The following is a 24,720-nucleotide window of genomic DNA, read 5'->3' as shown; positions in this document are numbered from 1 at the left end:
AGCCTTGAATGAACTTTCCAAACAAGAGGTACTGTGCTGTAAATATTAAGCTGAAATAGATTTTTTTATATTGCATATGGCTTCCTCTTTTGTATATACGTACTTATGCGTATACACAAATATTTATTGATGCATATATCCAACAAGTATTACATTTATTTTGCGATGTTTCGGCACACTGCAACTCTGAAAAAGATTGAAAATAAATCTTGTGGTAGTTTTCATCCTGTGGTTCAAAACTTCTTTTGATGTAGTGTAAGTAGTACTTGACTCAATTAATTAATGTATGGTACACCGTTTAGTTTCAGGACAAAATTACTTCTTGTGTTCAGTAGTAACTCGTTTTAAGAAAAAATTGGAGTGATGTCTGCAGAGAGTTATGTTATAGGATAAAATAAGGGAAATCAAATGAATTCTGGTGACTGGAGCTCATATTGGGCTGGATTTTCCGCACGTCGGACGGGCGGGGTAGGTGGGCACGGGAATGGCCGCAAGACCGACCGCTGCCCGCGATCGGGCTCCAACCTCCAAAATGCACTCTCAGAGCCTCAGCGCTCCTGGGGTGGGGACGGGAGGAGCGCAAGCGCTGAAATGTGCACATGCACGGGGGAGTGTGCACTGAAAGCTTCCTGAAGGCACAAAGCTGCTGTCACATGAAGAGGGAAATGTAAAAAAGGATGTAGGCCTCTTAATTGCCGCCGCTTGTGCGCACCTGCCGACCAAAAGATTGTGAGTGCGCACGACGATGTCAGGGCGCTCGGCCAACGTCATCGTGTACTATTTCACTCCCGTTCAGGTCTGTCTGCAACATTCATTGATTTGTAGGGAAGCCTGTAACCTGATCTCAGAAATGGTGATTTGCTATTCTTGACCCCCAATTCCCTTCCATCTTAGAAGTAAATGGACAGTTTACAGCACAGTTGTTTACAGGCCGATACCTGCAGCACCTTTCTGGGACTTTGGGAGACTTGGGCGTCTACCCATTGTGAACTCAGACTGTTGCCATTCTCTCTAAGTATAAATACCTTACACCTTCGTCCCAGTAAATAACCTAAGCCTTCCTTTGACTTCTAACAATCAAACCAGCCAGGCTTATTGTCAGGCAGACTTCACAACAGGTCATATGACCTGCTTAATTTTACCTTAAATTTAGCAACACACTCCAAAACATAACCTTATAGACTTCATAAATGTAACAAACTTTTTTGGTTAATACTTGTCAGCAGGTAGACATGATCATATCAAGATTGGTAGTGGTTTTCTACTCCCCTAAAAGAAGAATGAATCCAAACCAATTGGTATTTACATTTAATTTTAGTTGTGGAGTCAGATCATCCATCATAGTGTTCAAACGATAAAGTTATTCTCTAAATGACTCAGCTCATTAAACTGGTGAGTTTCTGAACCATGGAAGTCTGCAAGTGATGGAGATGGTAATGTTACCCCTGGCGTCCCTAAAATTGGCCAGAGTTCCTGCTCCTGATCACTTTCCAGTTATCCCTGCCAGTAGTGTACCGTGGGAGAACACAGGATCAGAATAGGGTGTGATTCCCCCCACCAGCTGCTGATGCTCATTGTTAAAGTTGGCACCATTTATTTGCAACACAAGTGGGTTGGAACAGAGTTCTGATTGGTCCCATTAGAGGACAAGACAAACTCAACAGTTTGTCTGGAATGTGTAATTTGATCAAAAACAAAAATACCTGGAAAAACTCAGCAGGTCTGGCAGCATCTGTGAAGAGGAGCACAGTTAACGTTTCGAGTCCGTATGACTCTTCAACAGAACTAAGGGAAAATAGAAATATAAGCTGGTTTGGGGGTGGGGGGTTGGACAAGAGGAGCTGGATAGAGGGTCAGTGATAGGTGGAGATAACCAAAAGATGTCACAGACAAAAGGACATAGAGGTGTTGAAGGTGGTGATATTATCTAAAGGAATGTGCGAATTAAGGGTAGAAAGCAGGACGAGCAAGGTACAGATAGCCATAGTGGGGGTGGGGTGGGGTGAAGGAATCGAAAAAGGCTAAAAGGTAGAGATAAAACAATGAATGGAAATACATTTAAAAATAATGGAAATAGGTGGGAAAAGAAAAATCTATATAAATTATTGGAAAAAACAAAAAGGAGGGGGAAAATCGGAAAGGGGGTGGGGATGGAGGAGAGAGTTCATGATCTAAAATTGTTGAACTCACTATTCACTCCGGAAGGCTGTAAAGTGCCTAGTCGGAAGATGAGGTGCTGTTCCTCCAGTTTGCGTTGAGCTTCACTGGAACAATGCAGCAAGCCAAGGACGGACATGTGGGCACGAGAGCAGGGTGGAGTGTTGAAATGGCAAGCGACAGGGAGGTCTGGGTAATGCTTGCGGACAGACCGAAGGTGTTCTGCAAAGCAGTCACCCAATCTGTGCTTGGTCTCTCCAATGTAGAGGAAACCGCATTGGGAGCAACGAATGTAGTAGACTAAGTTGAGGGAAGTGCAAGTGAAATGCTGCTTCACTTGAAATGAGTGTTTGGGCACTTGGACGGTGAGGAGAGGGGAAGTAAAGGTACAGGTGTTGCACCTTCTGCGGTTGCATGGGAAGGTGCCGTGGGAGGGGGTTGAGGTGTAGTGGGTGATGGAGGAGTGGACCAGGGTGTCACGGAGGGAACAATCCCTACGGAATGCCGCCAGGGTGGGTGAAGGGAAGATGTGGCATCATGCTGGAGTTGGTGGAAATGGCAGAGGATGATCCTTTGAATTGCAAGGCTGGTGGGGTGTTAAGTGAGGACAAGAGGGACCCTATCATGTTTCTGGGAGGGAGAGGAAGGTGTGAGGGCGGATGCGCGGGAGATGGGCGGACACGGTTGAGGGCCCTGTCAACCACCGTGGGTGGAAAACCTCGGTTAAGGAAGAAGGAAGACATGTCAGAGGAACTGTTTTTGAAAGTGGCATCATCAGAACAGATGCGATGGAGGCGAAGGAACTGAGAGAATGGGATGGAGTCCTTACAAGAAGCGGGGTGTGAAGTGCTGTAGTCGAGGTAGCTGTGGGAGTCGGTAGGCTTGTAATGGATATTGGTGGACAGTCTATCACCAGAAATTGAGACAGAGAGGTCAAGGAAGGGAAGGGAAGTCTCAAAGATAGACCATGTGAAAATGATGGAGGGGTGGAAATTGGAAGCAAAATTAATAAATTTTTCCAGGTCCAGACGAGAGCATGAAGCAGCACCGAAGTAATCATCAATGTACTGGAGAAAGAATTGTGGGAGGGGGTGTGAGTAGGACTGGAACAAGGAATGTTCCACATACCCCATATAGAGACAGGCATAGCTGGGGTCTCCTCACCGTCCAAGGGCCCAAACACTCATTTCAAGTGAAGCAGCATTTCACTTGCACTTCCCTCAACTTAGTCTACTGCATTCGTTGCTCCCAATGCGGTTTCCTCTACATTGGAGAGACCAAACGCAGACCGGGTGACTGCTTTGCAGAACACCTTCGGTCTGTCCGCAAGCATTATCCAGACCGCCCTGTCGTTTGCCATTTCAACATTCCACCCTGCTCTCGTGCCCACATGTCCGTCCTTGGCTTGCTGCATGTTCCAGTGAAGCTCAACGCAAACTGGAGGAACAGCACCTCATCTTCTGACTAGGCGCTTTACAGCCTTCCGGAGTGAATATTGAGTTCAACAATTTTAGATCATGAACTCTCTCCTCCATCCCCACCCCCTTTCTGATTTTCCCCCTCCTTTTTGTTTTTTCCAATAATTTATATAGATTTTTCTTTTCCCACCTATTTCCATTATTTTTAAATGTATTTCCATTCATTGTTTTATCTCTACCTTTTTGCCTTTTTCGATTCCTTCACCCCACCCCCACTATGGCTATCTGTACCTTGCTCGTCCTGCTTTCTACCCTTAATTAGCATTCCTTTAGATAATATCACCACCTTCAACACCTCTATGTCCTTTTGTCTGTGACATCTTTTGGTTATCTCCACCTATCACTGGCCCTCTATCCAGCTCTTCTTGTCCCACCCTCACCTTAAACCAGCTTATATTTCACCCCTTTTCTATTTTCCCTTAGTTCTGTTGAAGAGTCATACGGACTCGAAATGTTAACTGTGTTCCTCTCCACAAATGCTGCCAGACCTGAGTTCTTCCAGGTATTTTTATTTTTGTTTTGGATTTCCAGCATCTGCAGTTTTTTGCTTTTATCTTAGTGTGTAATTTGATCCATCCTGCTGCAGAGTAATTCAGTGTTCTGTGCAATGTGTAATTCGATCCAGCCACTGTAAGACAGGCAAGCAGGCTTTTGAGCTCTGTGCTGCTGTGATTGAACAGTATGACCAAGGAAGGTGCAAATCATGTGAGAATGATATTTTAGTAGAACATACAAAATAGCGCTGTAGTTAACTTTGTGTAGAACCTCTGATAGGGCTGTAATTATAATTATAGTTATGATTGGTTGGTAAAATATAAAAGATTTTATAACCTAATTACATAGAGGGTAAGAATAGTAGCATAGTTGTAATGTTCTTATTGGATTACTATTTGGATAGTAATCCAGAGACATAGACTAATACTCCGCAAACTTGAGCTCAAATCCCACTATCTAAAAATGAGGTGTCAACCTGGTGTAGCTACAATACAGGATTAAATGCATGCTTAAGCAGGGTGCTGTAGACAGAGCTAAGCAATCCCACTACCAATGGATCAGATCAAAGTTCTGCAGTCCTGTCACATTTAAATAACTAACAGAACATAAATAGGAGCAGGAGAAGGCCATTCAGCCCTTCAAGACTGCTCCACCATTCCATGAGATTGGGCCTTCTACTTAACACCATTTTCCTGTGCTATCCCCAGATCGCTTGATGTTTTTAATATGTAGTAATCTGTCCAATCAATCTCAGTCGTGAACATGCTCAACGACTGAGCCTCCGCAGCCCCCTCGGGCAGAAAATTCCAAAGACTCACCACCCTCTGAGTGGAGAAATTCCCCGTCATCTCAATCCTAAATGGCCTGCCCCTTACCCTGAGCCTGTATCTCCTGGTTCTAGAACCCCCAACTAGGGGAAACATCCTTTTACAGGGCTCGACATGGTAGATGCAAGAATTTTGTAAGTTTGAATGAGATCACCTCTCATTCTTCTAAATTCTAAAGAATAAAAGCCCAGTCTATTTAATCTTTTCATATTGGACAATCCATCCAAATAATTAGTCCAGTGAACCTTCATTGCAGTCCCTCAGTGGCAAATATATCTTGCCTTAGGTAAGGGGACCAAAACTGCACACACTGCTCTAAGTGGGGTCTCACCAAAGCTCTATATAATTGCAGTAAGACATCTTTACTCCTAAACAAAAATCCTCCTGTAGTAAAGGCCAACGTGCCATTTGCTGCCTTAATTGCTTGCTGTACCTGAAAGTTAGCTTTCAGTGACTCATGAACAAGGACACCCAAGTCCCTTTAAAGTTTTACACTTCTCAGCCTTTCACTATTTAAGAAATACTCCGTGTTTCTGTTTTTCCTACCAAAGTGGATAATCTCTCATTTCTCCACATTGTATTCCATCTGCCAAATTTTTGTCCACTCGCTTAGCCTCTCCAAATTTCCTTGAAGGGTCTTTGCTTCCTCTTCACAACTCTCACTTCCAACTAGTTCTCCAAACTTGGAAATATTACATTTAATTCACATATCCAAATCATTGATATAGATTGTGAATTGCTGGGCCCAAGCACTGATCCTTGCGGTACTCCACGAGTCACTGCTTGCCAACCTGAAAATGACCCATTCATTCCTACTGTTTTCTGTCCGTTGACCAATAATACATATAGTATATTCCCCCCAATCTCATGTGCTCTAATTTTGTTTACTAGCCTCTTGTGTGGGACCTTATCAAAAGCTTTCTGAAAATCTAAATATACCACATTCAGTGGTTCCCCTTATCTATTCTGCTAGTTACATCCTCAAAAAAACCTCCCAACAGGTTTGTTAAACGTGATTTCCCTTTCATAAATCCATGTTGACTCTGCCCAATCCTACCATTGTTTTCTAAGTGCCCTGTTATCACATATTTTATTATAAATTCTAGCATTTTCCCTACTCCTGTCAGGCTAACCGGTCTGTAGCTTCCCGTTTCTCTCTCCCTCATTTCTTTAAAAGTGGGGTTACATTTGCCACGTTCCAATCTGCAGGAACCATTCCAAAGTCAATAAATTTTGAAAGACGACCACCAATACATCTACTATAGAATTTTGAAAGATGACCACATCAAAAGCATCAAACTTAAGGAAAAAGCATATAACTGTGCAAAGATGAGTGGCAGGTCAGATGATTGTTCAGAATATAAAGAATGGCAAACAACGACTAAAAGGTTAATCAGGAGAAATAAGAGTTTGAGAGTACGCTAGCTAGAAATGTAAAACGGATAGCAAAAGTTTTTACAGGCATTTAAACAGGAAAAGACTAGGTTAAGTGAGTGTAGATCCTCTGGAGAGAGAGAATGGAGAGTTAATAATAGATAATAAGGAAATGGAGCATGAAATGAACACACATTTTGCTTCTGTCTTCACGACAGAAGATACAAAGAACATTCCAGTAATAGCTATAAATCTGGAGGTGGAGGGGAGAGAGGAACCTGGTGAAATTACAATCATTAGGAAAGGGCTACTGAGCAAACGGATGGAGCTGCAGGCTGACAACTCTCTGGGTCCAGATGGACTTCATCTAGGGTCTTAAAAGAGGTGGCTAATGAGGTAGTAGATGCGTTGGTTTTAATTTTCCAAAATTCGCTAGATCCTGGAAAGGTCCCATCAGACTGGAAAGTAGCAAATGTAATCTCTCTAATCAAGAAGGAGGGGAGGCAGAAAACCGGAAACTATAGGCCAGTTGCCTGACGTCTGTTGTGGGGAACGTGTTTGAATCAATCATTAAGGAGGTTATAGCTCAGCACTTAGAAAAACGCAAAGGGCAGAATTTTCCTGTCGGCGATTTGGGGGCGGGGCCCGCTCGTCAATGGGAAAATGACACGGGATGACGTTGGAAGGAACCCCCGTCGTCATCCCGGTCCATTTAAATATTGAGGAAGGCGGGTGGACAGCGAAATCAGCTGTCCATCCTCCGACCTGTCAATGGCCAATTAAGGCTATTGACAGGATAATTAAAGACCCTGCCCATCCAACCTTAAGGTTGGCGGGCAGGCCAGGAGCCCCAGCGGGCTTCTGATAATACATGAAACCTCATCCACTGGCGGAATGAGGTTTCATGTCCGTCTTTAAAAACTTTAATAAAAGTTTATGTGCTTCTTATTAACATGTCCCATCTCATGTGACATGTTAGTGTTTAAATTTTTCTATTTTTCAAATTTTTAAAACTGTCAGTAATCTCCCTGAGATAGCACTTAGTCTCAGGGAGATGTGCGCTCTTTCTTGTGCATGCACGAAAGAGCACACTTTGACAGTTAGGGGAATACACCCCCCCCCCCCCCCTTGCACAGGAAGCGTCGGGCAGGCCGCTCACTCAAAATGGTGGCGGGCCCCATTTCGGCGACGGAGTTCGGCTGCTCACCCGCCGCTGAGCTGCTGGGGCCCGCCCGCCCGTCAAGGGACAGATTTTGGCCAAGGTAATCAGGAAGAGTCAGCATTGTTTTGTGAAAGGGAAATCATGTTTAACCAATTTATTAGTGTTCTTTGAAAGAGTAACATGCTGTGGATAAAGGGGAGCCTGTAGACGCACCGTACTTGGATTTCCAGAAGGCATTTGATAAGGTGCCTCATCAAAGGTTATTGTGGAAAATAAAAGCTCATGGTGTAGGGGGTAACATAGCATGGATAGAGGTTTGGTTGGCTGGCAGAAAACAGTATGCAAAAATGGATCTTTGTCTGATTGGCAGGATGTACATAGTGGGGTCCAACAGGGGCTGTGCTGGGGCTTCAGCTTTTGTTATGGCACAGCCAATGGTAAATGCTGAGTTGTTCAGATCCCAAAGGGAAACTTGAAACAATTGCCACAACCTGTTTTGTAATTTGTATACATTTTGAGTTGCGTGCTTTGAATTCAGTAGTAATAAGACCACCAAGTCTTATAGGCTTTTACAAAACTAGATTAAACATTTGTTAACAAGAAAAATGATTTTTAAGCACATAAGTATGTCTACAAATTACAACAATAATAACTTAATCAGTCTCCCAGTTACACCTTCATTAAGGCAACAGTAAGACACACAGATTTTAAAAGACCCAGGCAAGGTGACTCACAATACCTTGAACCAGTCGAATTCAAAGTGAGTTTTCTTAACTTCAGTTCTTTGAAGACAGCAGCTTGAGACATAGATGCTGAAGGCTTTTCACACTTGTTAGATCTTAAAATGCCTACTCTCACACACAGCCTTCACTCCTTGACGCATATTTTCCCCTTTGAATGCAAATTTCCTTTGTTTCCCTATGTCTTTGGATTTTACCTCCTGTCTTTGGACTTTACCTTTCTGATAATAAAAATCTCTCATAGTACTAAGTTTTACCAGTAACCTTTGGGAAAAATAAACACTTTCTGAACTCCACCTGGCTGGGTGTAATATTTCACTCCCTCTCTTTGAATCCAAGCTAGTCTGGTTTAATTAAAAATGCAAATGTTCCCTTAACACTTATATTCCCCTACTTAACATTTCAAACCTAGCTCATCTTCTACCACATCAAAGCCTTCAGATCAGCTGCCTTTAATCCAGTTAAGGCTCACACAGAGACACACACATATAGACACAGACACCACTATTTTACAATAAATTCCAATAACATTATGAAAATTATATCTTCCTGACACTTTTTACAATTTACATCAATGATTTAGATAAGGGGAGCAAAGACATGGCAGCTAAATTTGCAGATGACACTAAGATAGGTAGGAAAGCATGTTGTGAAGAAGACATGAGTTTGCAGACGGATATAAATTAGTTGACTGAGTGGGCAAAAATCTGGAGTATAATGTGGGAAAATGTGAAGTTGTTAACTTTGGCAAAAAGAATAAAAAAGCAGAATATTACTTAAATGGAGAACGACTGCAGAATTCTGAGGTGCAGAGGGATCTATGCGTTCTCATGCATGTGTCACAAAAAGTCAGTATGCAGGTACAGCATGTAATTAAGGCTAATGAAGTGCTGTCCTTTATTACAAGAGGAATTGAACATAAAAGTAAGAATGTTATGCTTCACTTATACAGGGCATTGGTAAGACTCATCTCGAACACTGTGCAATTTTGGTCTCCTTATTTAAGGAAGGATGTAAATACATTGGAGGCGGTTCAGAGGACATTTACTAGATTGACAACTGGATTAAGCAGTTTGATTTATGAGGAAAGGTTGGACAGGCTGGGCTTGTTTCCACTGGAGCTTAGAAGAGTGAAGGGGTGACTTTATTGAAGTATATAAGATGCTAAATGGTCTTGACAAGGTAGACATGGAAAAGATGTTTCTTCTTATGGGTCCGGAACTAGGGGGCATTGTTTTAAAATTTGGGGTAATTTTTCTAGGACAGAGATGAGAAGAAATGTTTTTTCTGAGGGTAGTGTGGCTTTGGAACTCTCTGCCTCAGAAGGCACTGGAAGCAGGATCACTGAATATTTTTAAGGCAGGGGTAGATAGATTTTTGTTAAGCAAGAGAATCAAAGGTTATCGGGGTTAGATGGGAATGTAGAACTCAGCATAAAGAGATCCGCCATGATCTTATTGAATGGCAGAGTAGGCTCGAGGGGCCAAATGGCCTACTTCTACACCTATTTTGTGTTCTCGTATGCATCCACAAACATGCTCCACAACCATCCCCATCCTCAATGATGGGTGAATCTAGCACATCAGTGCAAAATACATGCTGAAATGGTTAAAGCCAAAAGTGCCAAGTGGATGACCCAGCTCAGCCTTCTCATGAGGTTCCCAGCATCACAGATGCTAGTCTTCAGCCAATTAGATTCATTCCATGCGATATTGAGAAACGGCTAAGCACACCAGGTAAAGAAAAGTCTGGAGAGTCTGACAATATCCCTGCTATCATGCTGAAGACTTCTGCTGCAAGACTAGCCAAGCAATTCCAATACAGCTACAAAACTGGTATCTACCTGACAACGTGGTATTTGCTGTCTACATATATTAATAACAAGGACAAATCCAATCCAGCCAATTACTGCCCATCAGTCCATTCTCAATCTTTAGCAAAGTGATGCAAAAGGTCATCGACAATGATATCAAATCTTACCAAGAGCCCGCTCACCGATATTCAGTTTGACCGCTGTCAGGACACTCAAATCCAGACCTCATTACAGACTGTGTCCATATGTGGACAAAACAACTGAATTCCGTGGGTGACATGAGTGTGACTGCCCTTGACACCAAAGCAGTATTTGACTAAGGGTGGCATCATGGAACCCGAGCAAAATTGAAGTCAGTGGAAATTCATTGAAAACCCTCCACAGTTTGGAGTCATATCTAGCACAAAGGAAGGTGGCTGTGGTGGCCAATCATCTCAGCCACGGAATATCACCACAGGGGTTCCTCAGGGCAGTGTCCCAGACCAAACCATCTTCAGATGCTTCATCAATGACCTTCCCTGCATCATAAGGTCAGAAGTGGAGATGTTCACTGATGATTACACAGTGTTGAGTACCATTTGAAATTCCTCAGATACTGAAGTAGTCTGTGCTGACATGCAGAAAGATCAAGAGAATGATAAGTGGCAAGTGACATTCACACCGCACAAATGCCAGGCAATGACCATCTCCAAAAAGAGAAAATCTAACCAGCTGCCCCTGATGTTCAACAGCATTGCTGGATCACCCACCATCAATATTCTGGGGGTTACTATTGACCAGAAATTTAACTAGACCAGTCATATAAATACTTGGGCTACAACAGCAGGTTAGAGGCTGGAAATTTGACAGCAAATAGTTCACATTCTGATTCCACAAGGCTCTTCCACCATCTACGAGGCACAAGTCATCAGTGTGATAGAATACTCACCGCTTACCTGGATGAATGATGACTGATCACAGTAAGGTCTGACAAAGTCAGCACAGTTTCGAAAGGGAAGTAGTTTTTGACAAATTTATTTGAACTTTTGAGGATGTAACTAGCAGGGTAGATAAAGAGGAGCCAGTAGATGTTGTGTTCTTGGATTTTTGAATGGCATTCGATAATGTACCAAATAAAAGATTCATACACAAAATCAGAGCTTATGAAATTGGGAATAATATATAGCATGGAGAGAGGACTGGTTAACAGTCAGGAAGCAAAGAGTAGCGATAAAGGGGACATTTTCAAGTTGGAAGGCTGTGACCAGTGGAGTGCCACAAAGATCAGTGCTTCGGGTCTCAGCTATATACAATCTACTTTAATTACTTAGATGTAGAGACCAAGAGTAAGTTTGCTGAAGGTGCAAAGCTGGTTAGAAATGTAAGCTGTGAGGAAAGCACAAAGAAGCTGCAAAGAGACATAGAAAGGTTAAGTGATTGGGCAACAAGGTGACGGAAAGAGTTTAATATGGGTAAGTGTGTGGTTATTCACTTTGGTAATAAGAATAGCAAAGGAAAATTTATTTTTAAGTTGTATAACATGTTCCTCTGAACTTCAACATTTACTTGGGTTTAATCATACAAGGAACACAAAGTTAGCATGCAGTGTACCTGCATGCAATTGGGAAACCACATAGCATGTTGGCTTTTGTTACAAGGGGAATGGAGTATGAGAACAAAGAAATCTTACTACAATTGTATAGAGCTTTGGTGAGACCACTGTGTACAGTTTTGTTCTCCATACTTAAGAAAGGATATACCTGCAAAGCAGGTGGTACATTGAAGATTCACTAGATTGGTTCCTGGGATGAGAGGTTTGTCCTGAGATGCTGAGTAAATTGGGCCTATATTCTCTGGAATTTAGAAGAACGGAAGATGGTTTCATTGAAATATGCAAGATTCTGAAGGGACTTGACAGAGTAGACTTTGAGAGGTTGTTTTCCCTGGCTGGGGAGTCTAGAACATGGGGCACAGTCTGGGGATAAGGGGCCAAACTTTTAGGACTGAGATGAAGAGAAATTTCTTCACTGAGAGTTGTGAATCCCAGAGAGTTGCAGATGTTCCATCATTGAATATATTTAAGGCTGAGAGAGACAGATTTTTGGTGTCTCAGAATCAAGAGACATGGGGAGTGGACCAGAAAGTGGAGTTGAAGCCAAGGATCAGCCATGATCATTTTGAACAGCGGAGCAGGTTCAAGGGCTATATGGTCTACTCCTGCTTCTATTTCTTATGTTCTTCTGTTCTGAGTGCAGCTCCAACAACACTCAAGGAGTTCAACACCATCCAAGACAAAGCAAATCGCATCCACCAGCTTAAGCATTCACTTTCCACCACCAACAAACAGTGGCAAAAGTGTGTACCATCCACAAGATGCACTCCAGCAAATCGCCAAGGCTCCTTAATAGCATCTTCCAAACCTGCAACCTCTACCACCTAAAAAAAACAAGGCCAGCAAAGACACTGAAACACCACCACCTGTAAGTTCTCCTCCAAGTCACCATCCTGACTTGGCACTACACTGCTGTTCCTTCACTATCACTGAACCAAAATCTTGGATCTCCCTTCCTAACAGCACTGTGGGTATACCTATACCACATGGTTTGCAGTGGCTCACATCCACCTTCTTGAGAGTAATTAGGATGGGCAATAAGTGCTGGCCTTTCTAGCAGCACTAATTCCATGAAAGAAGAAAAAATATTGTCAGTCAATAAATGTGTGGGGTTGCAAGTGTGTGTACTCCACTCACACATCCATCCACACCCATTAGTTTATTTTCTGGTAAATTTTTACTAGTTTTCTGCTGCATTAGCACCACTGAGATGCAGAGGTCATTGTGTATTTGTAACATGCTCTGGAATAATGTAATTCAGCAGGCCCCCTCTCCTCTCCTCTGATCCCCAGCCACTTCAGTCAGCAGGCTCCAGGCAAGGTAACCTCAGGCTCTGGGCTCAACAATGCAGTCGAATTGGGAACAACATGCTTCTCTAGGCCTCACATCCATTTTCCTCTCCAGTCGACACTGTAGCCTGAGTGCATAAAAAGTGCGACCAATTGAGTGTGCGTGCACAGTCCGAAATGCCTTGCAAGTAATCACTCCAGTTAAAATTTACACATTGAGAGTTTGCAATGCACTAAGTGCAGGGTTTTCATACCCATAGAGCCGAAGGAGTTTACAACACCGGTGATGACGATTCAACCCATCGTATCTGCAACATCTCTTTGCTAAAGCAATCAAAAATTAATTCCACTCCCTGCTCACTTCTCATAGCCCTGTATCTTCCTCTGTTTCAGATACTTACCCAGTTTACCCTTAGGAGGTGCAATGGGCTTTGCTTTACCCACACTTTGTGGGGCAAACCATGCTCCAACAATCCTCCCAGAAAGAAATTACTGCAGATCTTCTTTCTCATTCTTGATGGAGAAATGTTAATTTCGCTGAAAAAAACTAACATTGTCCATATCCATCATATTTGAAGTGGGCTAATGTGTGAGGAAGTCATTTGTAATACATTATATGGTTGCGATCTTTATTAATTGGAGAATCAGTAGAAAGGCTAGCCCCATGTCATGTGAAGAAAGCCGATCAAGAATAAAGATTATGCACAAATTTACATATGTATCATTTGCTCCTTGTGAGAAATGGTAATTTAACAGAAAAATATTTTAATTCAAATGTTTTTCATAAATTGATTTTCTTTTTATTTTTCCTTCAGCAGAAACATTGCCTGCAGAAGAGAATGTTACACCAAAGGAACACAAATATTCAGAGTCCTTGGATTCTGCCCTGAATTCTGTTAAACCACCTAGCCCCCCGCAACGAAATTCGAGTGAATATCGTAACTCAGGAAATAAATTTGTTTTCAGAAGTTCGGTTGTACCCTCAGGCTCTACCTCAAACTCTGCACCTACTTTGCGAAGACAGACTTCAAATTCAGCAACAAACAATGGTTATTATGATGTCAACAGAACCCGTATGCAAAGGAGAATAGAAGGTAGGTAACTAGATCCTGCAGCATTCATTTTCATAGGAGCATTGCTTATTGTATAAACACAACCTTGGTGAAGTAAGGGTTAAATAGGTGCATAAAGGAAAGGGAACTAAGATATGATTGGGTCAAGCAGCCTATTTCCATATTGTAATTTATGTTATTGTGTGTTGTAATTTACTCCTAAATTAGCTGGTAAAATATTCAAATTTCTTCTGCAGTCTGTGGTAAATTGCATTATTGAGGTCAAATACATAAAATGACATACGATAGTAGCATTTCAGAAGAATTGGCACTCCACGCCACAAAATCAGAGAACCTTAATGATGGAGTTGTAGAAGGCCGAACATTGCACAACACAAATGTTAGGGAGGGAGAAAATTCAATATAGAGAAGGAAGCAAATGAAATTTTAACTTCGATTGTTAATCTGAAGCTAGTCCTCAGAAATTGCCTAAATAATCAATTATACTTTTACATACATATGGTATTTGGTTACCATGTCAATACAGCGACTGTTATTCAGGCATTTGTAAGAGGAAGCAAGGCCTAAGTTAAATCTGTAAATGGAAACTCTCAGATCCTGCCCAGAGACAAGAAAATACCCTGCAAACACTCATTTCCAAAACCTTATCTCTCAATTCTAGCAAAGCCCCTCTCGCACTTCAGAAGCGTGACAAAAAGACTAACCCATCTCATGAGCTTGGGGAAGAAACTTAAACTAGTCATTATAATTGTAGAACACACTTTGTATAAAAAAAATGAAATATTCCCTTTTTGATGACGTTCTGTCTCCCCTGATTGATCCATTGGATTTATCAGTTGGTGCAAAACCAGAGAAAGACCTTGTGTAAATTGGAAAGAAAGATAAAAGACTGTGCTTAACCCGCCAATTTTATATTGTACAAAATAAAGCATTCAACTGTTTAACCAATTAATAGTGTGTAGTACTGAATCAAGTGTGGTCAGATGACATTGTTACATGACACATCTTAACTAATTCCTTAATCATCTGAATGAGGCAGGAATAGCAAAAAGACCCCCACTCCAGTTGGGGAATAGTTGAGTTGAAGATAAATGTGCTTCTGCAGTGTAGCAGTGTAACCATCTGGAATATTCTTACAAGCTATTTTTGCTTTGTGTTCTTGACATGAAACAGATGGCCAGGCTGTTTGAAACTTACACATCAGAAATAAAACATTTGAGAATTTTTCTTTTACAACTTCAAGATATGTATGTTATGTTGCAACTCTGCTTCAGCTTAAGGCACATCAGAAGCACCGTTGGAATTTAAGAGGAGAATAGGACACTCAGTCTTTTGAATCATTAAGTAGATTATGGCCATTCTGTACCTAAACTCCATTTAGTCAGATCTGCCGATTTTTTTGGTCTTAAGGTTACAAGTTGATCTCGCGTACACATCTTTTGGTGGTGGGTGTTCCATGTTTCCACTACCCTTTGTGTGAAATAGCGTTTCCTGATTTTACTTCATAATGGCCTAGCTCTTCGTTTAAAGATTGTGCTTCCTTTTTCTGGAATTCCTACATCAGCCAAAATAACTTCTCTGTACCTATCCTATTGAATCATTTTATCATGTTAAACACTTTAATTAGATCACTTCTCAATCTTCAAAATTTAAGTTAATACAACTCAATTTTATGCAACCTTTCCTCATAATTTAATCTTTGTAACCCTTATGTGTGTGTGTTACAGACAAGAGAGGGACAGTCCGTTCAAACAGTACTAATTTTTCCTCTCACTACTTGTCTGTAAACAGAAGGATGTTTTGATTTGTTTCCTTTTTAATAAGTGGTGGCATATTTCCCAATCGCTAAGTTTTTGTGTGGTCCAATTCCTACTAATATCCCCACAGCAGTCTTGAAGTATGATGAACTCAAAAGGTTAGTTTATTGCACACATTCAAAAAAACTGTGAAAAGGAGGTCTGCAATGTTCTCCTCCGCGCAAATGCAGTAAAAAGAGGTGTTACGGACAGGAGGGGGGTTAATTTAAACAGCACTAATTTCTCCCCTCACTACCCGCCCGTAAACAGAAAGGTGTTTTGATCTGTTTACCTCTTTATAACCGGTGTGTATTTCCCAACTCCTCGGTTTTTGTGATCCAATTTTCTATTAATAACTCCATAGCAAACTTGAGATAGGATGAACTAAAAAAAATGTTAGTATATTGCACAGCTGCGAAAGGAGGGTCGTAATGTTGCCTCCACACTCAGACAGTAGAGAGGGACAGAGAAAAGAAGCTTTTACGGAGACCACAAAGAAACTAAATATTGGTTCGCCTGAGTTCGAGTTCATAATCAAAGTCGAATGAGGTCAGCGGACTGAAAACCGATGCTGGATAATTCACTTTTCCAGTGGTGTTGGCTTCACACGAGATTGGCATGCAGAGATGAATCAGTCTTGTAGGTGATGGTAAAGAATTCCCAGCAGAAGCAGTGTAGATGGGGGCTAGTTTTTTCCACCTGGGTAGAGCTCCTTGTGTATGAAGTTGCTAGTTAGATGGTAAAGAGCAGACTGAGCTGTGCAGCTCAGCAAGGCAACATTACTTGTTCCACAAGCCAAAGGCCTATGTCACATGACTCCCACTTCTCCACCAGGTCTTTCATAAAGGATGTGTATCCATCATCTGGATTCCAAACACTGTTAAATGCCTCAGCCTTTAGGGATTGAAAGGAAGGTTACCGGGCTTTTGTCTTAACAGATGATCCTTCTCCTTCTGGCCAGCCTGGGTTATTAAATACAGATGGCAGTTGAGTGAGTAGCTCTCTTTGAAGTTGGACAGTCCACAGATGGTCATTAGTAGCTCCTCACAGATAATGAGGTGCAAGTTTTCCCAAAACTGCCAAGTAGCTTCTTTTGTTCGGGCGTCACAGACAGACCTAGGTTCCACCATTTTAAAGGTCTTTGTTCAGCTTTAACATTTTAGAAATAGCAATGAGCATATCTATCTATCTTTACATTTTATATATATATATATTTTATAAAAATATACATTGTGAGGTCTTAGTCCCTCACAGAGGGATAGAGAAAAAAAGGTTCTACAGTACAGAGACCACAGAGAAAATAAATATTGGTTCTTGTGAGGTCCAGGGTCCAGAAGCAAAGTACCATGAGGAATTCCTTCACTGAGGTCAGCAGGCTGAAAACCGGTGGTATAAGATTCACTTTTGAGGTGTTGACTTCGCAAGATGAAATAGGTATGCAGAGATGAATCAGTTTGTAGGCAGTGGTACAAAATAGGGTAGATGGGGCCAGTTGTCCAGCCTGGCCAGAGCTCCTTCTGCATGACCTGATAGTCAGATGTTAAAGCAGTAGACTGGCTTGCAGCTCAGGAAGGCAATATCAACTTGTTCAACAAGCCAGAGTCTTAGGTCAAGTGACCTTATCTCTCCATAAGGTCTTCAACAAAGGATGTTTATCCGGTGCCTGGAATTTGGCTTGGCCTTCAGGACTGCTAACATCCCCGCCATTATGGGTTAAAAGGAATGTTTGAGAGGCCATTGTCTTAGTAGACTCTCTGATCCCGTGAGTCTGCTCTATCAAATGCCAAGTGGCCTTCGTGTAGCTCGCTTTGAAGTTGGGCTGTGCATTTCTGACATTACGGCGTGGTTTCTTTTGATCTGATGACTCCAGACAATAACTCTCAGACAGAGGGTCAGCCATCTCAATGGTCGCGGTTCAGCCAAAAAGTCCAGTTGAAAGTAAGAAATAGCAACGGGGACATAAAAATATACAGTGTTGGGTTCTGTTCTGTCACAGTATGTATGTATGTATGTAGTATTTGATCATGTTTATCACCAAAAGCTAATCAATGTGCTGCTGAAGTGTGATATTGACGGCAAAGATGTGAGATTTATCCAGGACCTATACTGGCATCAAAAAGCAGGCATCAGATGAGAAGATGTAAAATCAGATATATTTCAAGTGAAGAGAGGAGTACCACAAGGCTGTGTACTGTTGCCAAAATTATTCAATCTATACACACAACAAATATTCAGAGAGTCAGATGTACTTCCAGGGGTAAAAGTTAGAGGCAAATATGTAACAAACTTGTGGTATGCTGACAACACAGTGCTACTTGCAGAATCAGAAGAGGCCGTACAAAATATCGTAGATCAAGTAAAATCTAGAAGCTTAGAATATGAATTGAGTATGAATAGCAAAAAGACAAAACGATAGTTAGAAGGAATACATTAAAATAAACGAGATTGAATATTGAAGTGGATAGTGCCACACTGGAACAAATAGATACGTTTGTCTACTTAGGACAAATGATGACAAGATGATAAATGCAATGCCAAAGTCAGAAGCAGGATAGAGATAGCCAGAAGTGATTTCACAAAGGTAAAATTAGTGAAAGGAGTGTCCGCAACGACCCACTCCACATTTACACAGTAAAGGGAGTTAGAGAAAAAGTTTACAGTACAAGGATCGCAGAAAACTGAATATTGGTTCACATGAGTTCCAGAGCCTCAAAGTCAGAGCCCAATGAGGGGTTCTTTCACGTAGGCATTTCAAGTTCAGCTGGCTGGAGATTCCATGTTGTAAGATTCACTTTTCAGATGATGTTGATGTCGCAAGATGAAGTAAGCACACATACAATGAGTTGGTTCTGTAGCTGATGGTACAAAATCTTCTAGCAGAGTCAGGTTAGATGCGCCGATTGTCCTGTCTGGACAGAGCCGGCTTCTTTGCGGCTTGCCAGTCAGATGGTAAAACAGCAAGACTGGGTGTACAGCTCAGAAAGTTAATATTAAACTATTTAAAAGGCCAGAGTCTTGGGTCATGTGACCTTCCTTCTCCACAATGGCTTCAAAAAGGGATGTTTATCTAACGTCCGGAATTGGCTTTGCTTTCAGGACTGATAATGTGACAGCCATTATGGGTTAAAATGCGTGCCATTTATGTTGAGGGTCTGGCATTTGGGAAGCCATTGTCTCAGTAAACCCACTGACTCCGCAGATTGGCTTATCAAATGCAAATGGTCTTCCTGTAGCTCCCTTTGAAATTGGTCTGACTAATCACAGGTTGTCTGTTGGTAGCTCCTTAGAGGTGTGACATCCCTGAAAATGAGAGGAGAATTCTTTTGTTCTGAAGACTGCTGGGGATAACTCCCAGACAGAGGGTCAACCACCTTTGTCCAGTTTAAAAAATCAGAAATTACAATAAGGATAACATTTTTAAATGTATACACTGTTGGGTTTCTGTTCCATGTCAGCGGAACCCAACAATACTAAGATGTATGCTTAAAATTCCATATCCAGACCATCAGACAAATGAAGAGGTGCTTGAAATTGCAAGAGCAAAAAGCTTTAAAATGTGACATCCAGAAAAGAAAATGTCAGTAATTTGGCCATTTGATCAGAGCTGGAAGACCACAGAGATCCCTTCCACAGGAAAAAGTGGAAGGCAGCAGAAAGAGTGGTTGACCTAGGTTGAGTTGGATGTTGGACGTCAGAGTGGTTGCAGACAAACTACAGTGCACATCTGAGGATAGCACAAAATAGACAAGTGTGACATACCATGACAGCAGATCCCCTAGAAGTAGTAGCTACGAGCAGAGAGAGCAATCCCTGGTATTGTTTTGGTGAATCTGCGCTGAACACACTCCAAAGCTAAATATTTTTCCTACAGTTTGGTCCTAAAACAGAACACAGGTCTCCAGTTTGGGTCTGAGCAAAGCTCTGTACACAGACGTTTAACTTCCTAACACTTAAGGTAAAAGCTAATATTTCATTAACTTTTTTGATTATTTTTATACCTGCACATTAGCTTTTGATAATTTATGTACATGGGCACTTAAATCCCTTTGCTCATTCTCAACTCCAAGTCGCTAACTATTAAGAAAATATTCCGATTTCTCTTTCTCATGGAAGACCTCCCATTTCCCCACATTGAACTTCATCTCCAATAGTTTTGCGCTCAACCCAATCGAATGTTTTCTGAAAGTCCATATAGTCATAAATAGACTCTTCACCATCTATCATGCCTGTGACATCTTCAAACGAAACCCTTTGATTTGTTCAGGCATGGCCTTTACAAATATATACAGATTCTTTGATGAATTCATTCAAGTGCTCGATTATTCTGTATGAGAGATGTTGGTAACTTCCCCATAGTTGATGCTGAACTAATAAGTCTGTTGTTAACTTTTATCCCCTCACTCTCTTCCTAAATGAATGATATTTACAAATTTTCAAATCTGATGGCAAAGTTTGTGAATCTCTATGAGCTTTGAGTAAGTAAGACTGGTGCATCTGCAATCTCTTCTCATGTCGTGGGGTGGAAGCTATCCACTCCTGAAGCTTTACCTACCTTAACTTCCATTATCATCTTCATTATCATTTTTCTTTAGCTTCTAATTCCACTAAGTTCTTCCCTTTGACTTATTTACAGGTTCCCTTGTACCAGTTGTTTTTTCCTCTTCCTCCACTGTGACAACAGTTAAAAAACACTCATTTAACAAGCTTCCCATTTCCTTTTCGTCTTGCCTGCATCTGCCTTTCCCCTTACCGCTTTTTAAAAAATTCTTTTATGGGTTGTGGGCATCGCTGGCAAGGCCAGCATTTGTTGCCCGCCCCTGATTGCTGTGGAGAAGGCAGTGGTGAGCTGCTTTCTTTACCCGCTACTGTCTACTGGGTGGGGGTACTCTCTCAGTGTTGTTAGGAAAGGAATTCCAGGATTTTGATCCATTGATAGTGAAGGAATGGTGAGATATAGTTCCAAGTCAGGCCGGCGCGGGGCTTGGAGGGGAGCTTGCCAGTGGTGGTATTCCATGCATCTGTTGTCCTTGTCCAACCTAGCTGGTAGAGGCTGGTAATTTGGAAGGTATTGTCAAAGGAACCGCAATGAGTTGCTGCAGTACAGCTTTTACATAGTACATAATTCTACCACTAGGCATCAGTGGTGGAGGGAGTGAATGTTAAGTTGGTGGATAGATAATTAGGTTTGATGTTTTTGTTCATATTTTGTTTTTGCACCTCAGTACTTTTTTTTAATATAGCCCTCCCAGTCCACTGGATTTCCACTTTTCCTTCCACTTGCGTAAGTCTTTTCTTTTGGAATGACACTGTCTTCTGCTGCTGACCATTTTTGCTTATCTACATAAGCAGAGCCTTTTGTCTTTTAGGGGTATGTACTGGTTTTGTGTTGTATCATAGCCATCTCTGAATACTTTCCACAGTTAAACTGTAGGTTTTCCCATTAACAATTCACCACAAAGATCATGGACCCTGGTGCTTCTCCTGTTTCTGGGCCCCCTATCTCACCGCCTTTTAAGGAATGGTGAGATATAGTTCCAAGTCAGGCTGACACGGGGCTTGGAGGGGAGCTTGCAAGTGGTGGTATTCCATGCATCTGTTGCCCCACTACTGACCGAGCTGGCCGAGTCCTAAATGACATAGCTTCTAGACTGGGTCTGTGGCAGGTGGTGAGGGAACCAAGAGAGAAAAACATACTTGACCTCATCCTCAGCAACCTGCCTGCCACAGATGCATCTGTCCATGACACTATCGGTAGGAGTGACCACCGCAGTCATTGTGGGTACGAAGTCCTGCCTTCACCTTGAGGATACCCTCCATCATGTTGTGTGGCACTATCACCGTGCTAAACGGGATAGATTTCGAACAGATCTAGCAACTCAGGACTGGGCATCCATGAGGCGCTGTGGCTTAGCAGCAGCAGAATTGTACTCGAACACAATCTGTAACCTTATGTCTAGGCATATTCCCCACTTTACCATTACCATCAAGCCAGGGGGATTAACCCTGGTTCAATGAAGAGTGCAGGAGGGCATGCCAGGAGCAGCACCAGGCATACCTAAAAATGAACTGCCAACCTGGTGAAGCTATAAAACAGGACTACTTGCGTGCCAAACAGCATAAGCAGCAAGTGATAGAGCTATGCGATCCCACAACCAACAGATCAGATCTGAGCTCTGCAGTCCTGCCACATCCATGTTATGAATGGTAGTGGACAATTAAATAACTCACTGGAAGAGGAGGCGGCTCCACAAATATCCCCATCCTCAATGATGGAGGAGCCCAGCACATCAGTGCAAAAGATAAGGCTGAAGCATTCGCAACAATCTTCAGCCAGGAGTGCCGAGTGGATTATCCATCTCGGCTCCTCCGGAGGTGACCAGCATCACAGATGCCAGTCTTCAGCCAATTCGAGTCACTCCACGTGATATCAAGAAACAGCTGAAGGCACTGGATACTGCAAGGCTATGGGCCCTGACATAAGACTTGTGCTCCAGAACTTGCCGTGCCCCTAGCCAAGCTGTTCCAGTATAGCTACAACACTGGCATCTTCCCGGCTATGTGGAAAATTTCCCAGGCATGTTTAGTACACAAAAAGCAGGACAGATCCAACCCGGCCAGTTACCGCCCCATCAGTAAAGTAATGGAAGGGGTCATCAACAGAGCTATCAAGCAGCACTTGCTTAGCAATAACCTGCTCACTGACGCCCAGTTTGGGTTCAGCCAAGGCCCCTCAGCACCTGACCTCATTACAGCTTTGGTTCAAACATGGACAAAAGAGCTGAACTCCCGAGGTGAGGTGAGACTGACTGCCCTTTACATCAAGGCAGCATTTGACCAGAGTGTGGCATCAAGGAGCCCTAGCAAAACTGAAGTCAATGAGAACCAGGGGGGAAACTCTCCACTCGTTGGAGTCATACCTAGCACAAAGGAAGATGGTTGTTGGATGTCAGTCATCTCAGCTGCAGGACATCACTGCAGGAGTACCTCAAGCTAGTGCCCTAGGCCCAACCATCTTCAGCTGCTTCATCAATGACCTTCCTTCCATCATAAGGTCAGAAGTGTGGATGTTCATTGACGATTGCACAATGTTCAGCACCATTCTCGACGACTCAGATACTGAAACAGTCCATGTCCAAACGCAGCACCTGGACAATATCCAAGCTTGGGCTGACAAGTGGCAAGTAACAGTCGCGCCACACAAGTGTCAGGCAATGACCGTCTCTAACAAGAGAGAATCCAACCATCGTCCCATGATGTTCAGTGGCATTACCATCACTATATTAATCCCCCACTATCAGCATCCTGGGGGTTACCATTGACCAGAAACTGAACTGGACTAGCTATATAAATACTGTGGCAACAAGAGCAGGTCAGAGGCTAGGAATCGTGCGATGAGTAACTCACCCCCGACTCCTCAAAGCCTGTCCACCAAGTACAAGGCACAAGTGAGGAATGTGATAGAATGCTTCCCGCTTGCCTGGATGAGTGCAGCTCCCACAGCAGTGAAGAAGCTGTACACCATCCAGGACAAATCAGTCTGCTTGATTGACCACATCCACAAACATTCACTCTCCCCACCATCGACGCACAGGAGCAGCATGTGTCCCATCTACAAGATGCACTGCAGGAATTCACCAAAACTTCTTAGACAGCCCCTTCCAAACCCACAACGACCAACACCTAGAAGGATAAGAGCAGCAGATAAATGGGAACACCACCACCTGGAAGTTCCCCTCCAGGTCACTCACCATCCTGACTTGGAAATATATCGCCGTTCCTTCACTGTCGCTGGGTAAAAATCCTGGAACCCCCTTCCTAACAGCGCTGTAGGTGTACCTACACCACATGGACTGCAGCGGTTCAAGAAGGCAGCTCACCACCACCACCTCAAGAGCAACCAGGGATGAGCAATAAATGCTGGCCCAGCCAACGAAACCCACATCCCATGAATGAATTAAAAAAAAACCCTCCCCTCACATCCCTCGAATGCCCAGAAGTGGGAACAATAGTCACAATGAGACGGAACTTTCACATATAGGTTTGGCAAAACGTCTTGGCTTATGCCTCTGTTTATAAAGCCATTGAAAGCTCAGGTTTCAGTATGATACACTTTACAACCACGGCTTTGTCAGATAATTACAGACACACACACCAGCATTTTTATTGCCCATCCCTAATTGCCCTGGAGAAGGTGGTGGTGAGCAGCTGCCTTAAACTGCTGCAGTCCATTTGGTGCACGTACACCCATGGTGCTGTTCGGCAGGGAGTTCCAGGATTTTGACCCAGTGACAGTAAATGGTGATATAGTTCCAAGTCAGGATGTGGCTTGGAGGGGAACATGCAGGTAGTGGTGTTCCCATTCATCCACTGCCCTTGTCTTTCTAGGTGGTAGAGGTCATGGGTTTGGAAGGTGCTATTGAAGGAGCCTTGGTGAGTTGCTGCAGTGCACTTGTAAATGGTACACACTGTTGCCACTGAGTATCGGTGGAAAGAGTGGATGTTGAAGGTGATGAATGGGGTACCAATCAAGCAGGCTGCTTTGTCCTGGATAGTGTCAAGCTTCTTGAGTATTGTGGGAGCTGCACTCATGCAGGCAAGTAGAGATTATTCCACCACAATCCTGACTTGTGCCTTGTAGATGGTGGACAGGCTTTGAGGAGTCAGGGGGTGAGTTACTCGCCACAGGATTCCTAGCCCCTGACCTGCTCTTGTAGCCACTGTATTTATATGGCTAATCCAGTTCAGTTTCTGGTTAATGGTAACCCCCAGGATGTTGATGGTGGGGATTCAGTGATGGTAATGCCACTGAATGTCAAGGAGAGATGGCTGGATTTTCTCTTGTTGGTGATGGTCATTGCCTGGCACTTATGTGGGGTGAAGTTTACTTGCCACTTATCAGCCCAAGCCTGAATATTGCCCAGGTCT

The 24,720-nt window shown here is 42.7% G+C and overlaps 1 protein-coding gene across 4 annotated transcripts in view; it reads left to right on the top strand.

Moving 5' to 3' along the window:
• The window catches only part of LOC144691371 (polycomb protein SCMH1), a 166,526-nt gene that overhangs the window by 130,649 nt on the left and 11,157 nt on the right, over positions 1-24,720 (top strand). For 3 of the 4 annotated variants that reach the window (XM_078559409.1, XM_078559408.1, XM_078559406.1), the window contains one exon: positions 13,742-14,020. In XM_078559409.1, coding sequence (XP_078415535.1) covers positions 13,742-14,020 — 279 coding nt within the window. The remainder of the gene's footprint in view (positions 1-13,741; positions 14,021-24,720) is intronic. The other variant, XM_078559407.1, reaches the window with a different exon arrangement.

This window comes from Cetorhinus maximus, chromosome 16 (assembly GCF_964194155.1).
Source record: "Cetorhinus maximus chromosome 16, sCetMax3.hap1.1, whole genome shotgun sequence".
NCBI classification, from domain to species: Eukaryota; Metazoa; Chordata; class Chondrichthyes; order Lamniformes; family Cetorhinidae; genus Cetorhinus; species Cetorhinus maximus.
This window is presented reverse-complemented; position numbering and strand designations above follow the sequence as displayed.